The following is a 6,635-nucleotide window of genomic DNA, read 5'->3' as shown; positions in this document are numbered from 1 at the left end:
CCTGGTGTTTTCTGTGCAACTCCGGAGTCCAGAGTATTCGTTCAACGGCCATCTCAACGAGCTCTCAAGCCACGCCATTGTTCTTTCCATGAATCAAGGAACTCTCGCATGTCGGCCATGCATGCCCCGTTCTGTCATAATCTGTGCCGCTTGACAGTTCACACCCAATTCCCTGATTTCCGTCAAGCCTCAGAAGCCTTGGTTTCAGGCCGCAACCAAATGGCCACCACAGCTGAACGGTGAACCCGAGTCTTTCTCCTCTCTCCATTCTCCATGCAGTGCTGCGTCCCATTCTCCTGGCCCCATCTCTGCAGAGAAGTGTGGAAGTCTACCAGCCTCGCAGACAGCCCAGCTACCCGCAAGTCTACGTACAATCTACACCGACGAGTCCCATGCCAAGTCCGGCACTAAATCTGCATGTCCCAGTCTTTGCTCCAAAACACATTCACGTTTGAAAATGGAACAAGCTGTTTGCTCTTGAACAAAAATCGTAATCATTGATATCAAAGTCTCGTCTTGCTTCCTTTTCTCGCTTTGCATGGCCAAACATCAGGATATGATGACATACCCATATGCTACCATTCTACTCTCAGCTTCTTGTCTATCGCGTATATCTCGCGGCTTATGATGACTCGACATTGGCAAACAAGAAATTGGGAGCACCCGGTACCGCGCCCTCGGCGTTGGGCGCGAGGCTCTCCTCCACAGCCCCGGTAACCAAATCAGTGCCCTTCTTGCCGCCCTCCTCCACTGCAATAATCTTCACCTCGACCAGGTTGGCGCTGCGCTTGAGACCATCAATCATGTCCACGAGCACGGCCTTTTCGTCAAACGCCAGCTTGCGCTCGAGAACGGCGCTCGCGGGCTCGCCCGTCTGCAGACGTCTCTTGAGACCCTGCACAAACGGCATGGCCTTCTTCATCTCACCCATCTTGGAAATCTTGCCGTTGAGCGCCTTGTCGTCCGCAGACTTGGTCTCGGGGTTCCACATCTCCTTCAACAGGTCAATGTAAGCCTGCTGCCACTGCGGGAACTTTTCGCTCATGAAGATGGTGAGCTTCTTGGGCTTCTTGGGGTCGAAGGATGTCTCCTTGCCCTTGGCCTTCTTCTTCAGCTGAAGAGACTCGGCAGAGTTGACGTTGGAAGCCGTCACTGAAATGTACTTTCTCGCCGCCGTAAGAGCCGCATCCGTCTCCGGAATCTCGGGGAATGTCGCCTGCTGGATCGACGTAGGCTTGCCGAGGATATCAATCCAGACCGACTCAGACCAATGGGGCGCGATGACAGCAAGAAGAAGAGCCTGGAGCTCAATGTAGCGCAGGACCAAGTCAACGTGCATCTTGGACAAGGCACTGCTCTCACGGTAGAAGGAAAGAGCATTGTTGAAGCTGTTCGCACGTGTCAGAAATGCAGAGCATTGAGGTAGGCATCTACGCTTACTCGTAAAAAGCCGCCTTCAGGGCCAGCTTGTAAGCAGTCTCGGAGTACTGGTGAATGGCCTCCTTGGCAATGACGTTCATCTCGTTGTTGAACACCTTGTCGAAGAAGTTGTACTCGCCCGTGCGAAGTTCGCCCTTATTCTTGACAACATCGTCGCACCATTCTACTACTGTTAGTATGGCAATCGCATTATGAAGAAATGAACATACCTCTGAGAGTGTGGAGACGGAGAATGGCCTGGTTAGCAACGTCCTCCTCAAAGTTGCTGTCTCCGTTGGTGTCACCAGCATCGGCCAAACCGATACGGGCGGCATCGGCACCGAACTTGCGAGCAACATCCTGCAGAGTCATGAAGTTACCAGTCGACTTGCTCATCTTCTCACCGTTAAGCATGAGGTGACCGTTGGTGCGGATACCCTTGGGCCAGTACTCGGGGCTGAAGATGGCGAGATGGATGTAGAGGAAGAAGGTCAAGTGGTTGCCAATCAGATCCTTTCCAGAGCTGCGGAGGTCGAGAGGGTAGAAGTACTCAAAGGAGCGGCGCATGCTCTCCAGAGTCTCCTTGGGAATCTTGCACTCGGCAACGAGCTTATCATCAAGCTCGCGGCGGCAGAAGACGTAGTCCCAAACCTCATCCTTCATCTGCTCAGGAGCGATACCGCCAGTGCCTTGCTCTCTGCCAAAGATGTCCTTGTGGAGGTAGGGGGCAATGGTGTAGTATGCCATATAGATGGTGCTATCACTGAGAGACTCGACGAGGAACTGAGGGTCCCAAGGCAGCTTGGAACCAAGACCGTAAGATCTGGCACATGCCCACTGGTTGAGCCAGTTGAGGACACCCTGGAATGCGTTCTTGGTCTCAGGACTGAACGTGTTCAAGCCCTTGCCATCTGTGTTCTCAACCCAGTCAAGGGCGGTCTTCTTCCAAGACTCTTCGCCGTAGTCGAGGTACCACTGGTCCATCAGGGAGACGATGCAGTCATCCGCGGAGCGACTGACGACCTTGCGCTCAGGTTCGGAGTAGACAAAGGCGAGTCCCTGGTCAATAAGGGCCTGACGGACCTTGGGCTTGGCGGACTCGACGGACTCGCCCTTGAACTCGCCAATATTCATGGTTCCCTTATAGAAACCCTCAGAGTAAGCGGTCTCCTTGGCCTTGTCAAGCTGAACAGTGTCCTTGGGGGAGGCAATCTTCAGCTGCTCTACCAAGGTCTTGGCAATCATGTCACCGGAAGGAGTGTTGATGATGGAGATGATCTCAAGCTCGGCCCACTCCTGCTCGATGCCGTAGTAGGCTGCCTTCTTGCGGAGATCCATGGTCATGACCCAGTCGGTAGGACTGTCCGAGGGGACAGAGGTGACGACACCAGTACCTTTCTGTGGGCTGTTAGAGATGTACCGTGTAGTAGGAAAAGGAGCAGACGTACAGTGGGCAGGATAGAATCCATGGGAAGAACGCGAACGCCGTCCTTGTGAACAGAGAAAGGCGCATTAACACGGGTACCGATGAGGACGGAACCGTCAATCTTGGCAGTCTCGTCAACAACTCCCTCCGCGAGGAAGAGACCCTGGTAGGCCATGTTGCGGGCGGCACGCTCAGTCATAACGTAGTAGTCCTTCTCTGTAGCCTTGAAGACGCCGTAGGTGATCTTGGGAGACACGAAAACAGCATTCTGGCCGTACATTGTCTCGGGACGGAGGGTGGCGGGAATGAGGAAGACATTTGCGTCCGCAGGAAGCTGAGACTTGAGAGCCTCCTCGGCCTTGGGTGCCCACTCAAGGACCTTCATCTTCAATCCAGTGTACTCCTGGGGACCGACTCCTTCACCCTCAGCTCGGTCGTGGTCCATGCAGGGCTGGCCATCCTTGATCGAGTAGATGGTGTATCTCTTGCCGAACTTGATCTTGTTGAGCTCCTTGAGACGGATCATCTGCCAGCGAACGAAAGCATCAAAGTAGGGGTTGGCCTCGGTGGTGATGAATGATCTACGCCAATCTAGTACTGATTAGCTGACTTCATCGCAAATGTCATCCAGCATGAAACTGACCGATTCTGAATCCAAGGCTTGTGAGATCCTCCTGGGCCAGAGGGGGGAAGAAGTCCAGCCAGTATGATGCGTCGGCAAAGAGGTGAATTTCTTGTCTCGGAATGCCCATGGCCTCCATGATTTGGAACTATTTATTTGTCAGTAATATGCTACATGAAGCCGAGATAACAGGAACATACCTGGTACTTGGCCTTGATAGTCTTGGCATTGGCCTTGCTCTTCTTGGTGGAGAACTTGGTGATGTCCTCGCGGGTTGCCTTAGCATCCGCAGGCTTTTCGTCAACGACAACTTCCTCCTCCTCCTTGTAGCCCTCGAAGTCACGGCCGAACCAGGCAACTTCGTTCTTGAGCTTGTCGGCGACGGCCTTGATGGGCATACCGGTCGCGTGCCATCCCATGGGGAACAGAGCACGCTTTCCTTGCATACGAGCGACCTATAACAATCCATTAGCCTCCTCCTTAATGCATCATTGTCAGAGCTCTCTTACACCAGCGGCGAATTCGACCTTGCTCACGGAGAACAAGTGGCCAGCGTGAAGGCGACCGTTCATGTAAGGGAAGGCCATACATCCCATCCTGTATACTTGTCAACCGTATTTCCTGAAGCACTATCCGATTGCGCCATACCATTTGGGCTGTTGCTCGCGCAGCTCGGCGGCGGTGATGGAGTGAAGGGGAACCTCCTTGGTGGAGGGGGCGTCCACCTCAAAGATCTTGTCCTCGGACCACTTGCGCTGGTACTTCTTCTCAAGAGAGATCAAAAAATCACGCTTCTCAGTTCCCTTGAGCTCCTTGGTCTTGGAAACCTGGAGGGCCTCGAGGGCCTTGGCAGCTTCGTTGGCCATGATTGCGGGCTCTCTCGTTCGATTCGGTCAGGAATTGTCGGGGAAGCCAATACGCAAGGCCAATTCCAGGACCAATGCGTATTATATGATTCGACAGTGACTCTTGCTTCGAAAGTTGAGAGTCACGCTCGATATCGCGTTATCGCTGGTGCTCCTTCGAGATAGTGGCTGGCGAGGATACTGAGTCACAGATCCTAACGTGGGGGAGATTTCGTCGCAGCTCCGATGTTTTTTTCGAGGCTGAGTGTGCCCCGCGATGGCTTTGGTGGTTATGGCGGGGTACTGTCGGGTGAGTGGTCACTCGCCGATGTTTGAAGTGCTGTGGTGGTCAAGTCCCTTCTGCGGTACGTACCGCTCGAGCTCTCCGCTGGCCGTTCGCCGGCTTCCCAGGCGTACCGTGAGAGTGTGGCTGGTGCCTTCGATGGATTTGTCCTTGTGGCGTATGATGTGGCTGAGGATCAAAGTGAGTCTCTCCAGTCGCACAGAGGCCCATTGACATACCCTCGCGGTCCGACTTGTCCATTCGTGCCAGCAACCACCAACTACGATTCGGGCCAACCAATCCTCGATTGCAGCTTGAACACACCTAGGATGCTTCCCACGATCGTTCGGCGAGCGGCCGAAGCAGCCGGCTCCAAGTTCACAGTCTTCACCAATCCTTACCGAACGAAAAAAGTCTGGCCTCCCAACTTCACGAACCTGTCCCCTCAGTCACAATTGCGATTCGAGAAGAAGTACAAGAGACGCCTGGCATTGGTTTATGCGCGGCCGAGATGGAACAAGGCCGTTAAGCTTGCGCAGCTTGCCACTGTGATTGGTCTGTAAAGCCCTTCCAGCAACTGCTTGGGCTCTATGCTAACTACCTCTAGGTTTCCTTGGCTGGACATTTTTCTTCTCCGAGCTCGAGTTCTTTGGCAAGGAATACAGGCCGTCTGAGGAGGTATGTGGCCTTGTTGATTCCAATTCCGAAATCCCGATCGGTGCTAACTATGCTCGCCAGATCCGAAAGCGTGTCCGCGGTCTCTTTGGCACAATCGAGGCTGACAAGCGATACGAACGTCGCAGAGATGCGCCCGAAGCACCCGCTCCCATCGAAACACCCAAATAGACAAATCCTCGGCCGATAAAAGTGTACCAGCATAGGGAGGAGTTTATGGCGTTTTGAATACCCGGCATAGAAGCCCATGTATAACATATTGTTCGATGGCAAAGTCATTTCCCTCTCAAACACCGGACCGTCTGCCTCACCGTCCATGCCAGACAAAGTTGCCTCCCATACTAAGCCCGCTTCCCAGCCCTGCGCTACGGCCTTCGTTTACCGGTCTTTTGGCAACGGTGCCTTGCGCGCGTACACCGGAGACAATACGATCTAGATTTGTCTCGATGACCACGCCTCCCACAATCATTTCCCCCAGCGTTGAGTGCAGCGTTTCGAAGTTGAAAATGAGGTCCAGCTCGCAGACGTTCTCAAATAGCTTATCAAGCGCTTCGACGTAGACTTGTATCAGATCGATCAGTGCAAGTGGTGACTCTGTTGAGGTGGAGATAACGATGAAGTAGAGTGTCGCGTAGTTGCGGTAGGTAACGAGGGAGGGGACGTCGTTCTCTTCCTCGGATGATGAGTGCGAGGTGCCCGAGGCAGCGAGAAGGGGAGGAAGCGGAAGGAAGTTGCAAGATCCGGCCGGTCGATTCGATACGAGGGTAAATATCTCGGAAATCAGGCGCTGCTGCATGCTCGTTTCCTGTGTAGATGTGTCAGTCCCGTAGCAGCTTCATTCGAGAAGATGCCAGTCCATACCAACTGTGTGTAGAACTTGGTCAGCCGAGGCTGACCTTGGCCGTTGAAGACCAGAAAGGCGTTGATCATTATGTTCTCTCTTGACTGAGCATCCCGACTTGGCTGAGGTTGTTGATATCGGCGAGAGAATCAGCCAGCCAGTCGTGTCCAGGTTCAATGCGACGGGATGGTGTCCCGCCAGACACACAGTGCTCTTCGCGGTGTTCTGGCTTTGGTGGGGTCAGACCGCTACCAGCCGCCCAACCGTCTCCCGCCAGCGTCTGGCCCGGATTTCCACAGCGGTGGGAGCTTGAGGTGCATGGCTCGCACCCACACATGGCTTTCTGATGTAAGCACACTAGTAGGGGCCTCCTCCTGGCCCAAGCTCGGTTCCTTCCCTTGACCGCGGATCGAAGCTGGTCCTGCAGCTTCCGTCACCTGCAGCAAACGTGGGGAAGCAACGAAAGCTGCCTTTGACCTGCCGTCTTTTACGAAGCAAGTCACCTTCTTCAGTTCCTTGATCGA

The 6,635-nt window shown here is 54.0% G+C and overlaps 3 protein-coding genes across 3 annotated transcripts; 1 reads left to right on the top strand and 2 right to left on the bottom strand.

Annotated features, from left to right (window-relative positions):
* Window positions 1-391: 391 nt before the first annotated feature.
* On the bottom strand, window positions 392-4,613 carry BDP55DRAFT_664614 (leucyl-tRNA synthetase). Its single transcript, XM_060574965.1, has 8 exons — window positions 4,116-4,613; window positions 3,977-4,064; window positions 3,668-3,922; window positions 3,489-3,615; window positions 2,868-3,436; window positions 1,650-2,817; window positions 1,441-1,603; window positions 392-1,388 (listed from the first exon to the last, which is right to left on the bottom strand). The coding sequence occupies exons 1-8, from the start codon at window positions 4,331-4,333 to the stop codon at window positions 623-625; spliced, it is 3,354 nt and encodes a 1,117-aa protein (XP_060429613.1). The 5' UTR covers window positions 4,334-4,613; the 3' UTR covers window positions 392-622.
* Window positions 4,614-4,714: 101 nt separating this feature from the next.
* BDP55DRAFT_158246 (uncharacterized protein) lies at window positions 4,715-5,509 on the top strand. The gene is made up of 3 exons (XM_060565653.1): window positions 4,715-5,150; window positions 5,203-5,273; window positions 5,334-5,509. The coding sequence occupies exons 1-3, from the start codon at window positions 4,925-4,927 to the stop codon at window positions 5,439-5,441; spliced, it is 405 nt and encodes a 134-aa protein (XP_060429612.1). The 5' UTR covers window positions 4,715-4,924; the 3' UTR covers window positions 5,442-5,509.
* Window positions 5,115-6,381, bottom strand: BDP55DRAFT_664610 (clathrin adaptor complex small chain). Its single transcript, XM_060574964.1, has 2 exons — window positions 6,132-6,381; window positions 5,115-6,075 (listed from the first exon to the last, which is right to left on the bottom strand). Exons 1-2 carry the CDS (start codon window positions 6,198-6,200, stop codon window positions 5,578-5,580), a joined length of 567 nt encoding a protein of 188 aa, XP_060429611.1. The 5' UTR covers window positions 6,201-6,381; the 3' UTR covers window positions 5,115-5,577.
* Window positions 6,382-6,635: the final 254 nt, after the last annotated feature.

Source organism: Colletotrichum godetiae (genome assembly GCF_030913485.1).
Source record: "Colletotrichum godetiae strain CBS 193.32 chromosome Unknown BDP55scaffold_21, whole genome shotgun sequence".
Classification (NCBI taxonomy): Eukaryota; Fungi; Ascomycota; class Sordariomycetes; order Glomerellales; family Glomerellaceae; genus Colletotrichum; species Colletotrichum godetiae.
Note: the sequence above shows the minus strand (reverse complement) of the source record. Positions and strands in the feature narration are given on the sequence as shown.

Bases quoted from the DNA above. Each gene is read 5' to 3' on its own strand.
- BDP55DRAFT_664614 (XM_060574965.1), bottom strand. From the start codon at position 4,333: ATGGCCAACGAAGCTGCCAAGGCCCTCGAGGCCCTCCAGGTTTCCAAG. The intron at 4,065-4,115 runs GTATGGCGCAAT...ACAAGTATACAG, and splicing joins CGCGAGCAACAGCCCAAATG to GATGGGATGTATGGCCTTCC. The intron at 1,604-1,649 runs GTATGTTCATTT...TAACAGTAGTAG, and splicing joins CCGTCTCCACACTCTCAGAG to AATGGTGCGACGATGTTGTC.
- BDP55DRAFT_158246 (XM_060565653.1), top strand. From the start codon at position 4,925: ATGCTTCCCACGATCGTTCGGCGAGCGGCCGAAGCAGCCGGCTCCAAG. The intron at 5,151-5,202 runs GTCTGTAAAGCC...AACTACCTCTAG, and splicing joins GCAGCTTGCCACTGTGATTG to GTTTCCTTGGCTGGACATTT. The intron at 5,274-5,333 runs GTATGTGGCCTT...TATGCTCGCCAG, and splicing joins AATACAGGCCGTCTGAGGAG to ATCCGAAAGCGTGTCCGCGG.
- BDP55DRAFT_664610 (XM_060574964.1), bottom strand. From the start codon at position 6,200: ATGATCAACGCCTTTCTGGTCTTCAACGGCCAAGGTCAGCCTCGGCTG. The intron at 6,076-6,131 runs GTATGGACTGGC...ACATCTACACAG, and splicing joins CCAAGTTCTACACACAGTTG to GAAACGAGCATGCAGCAGCG.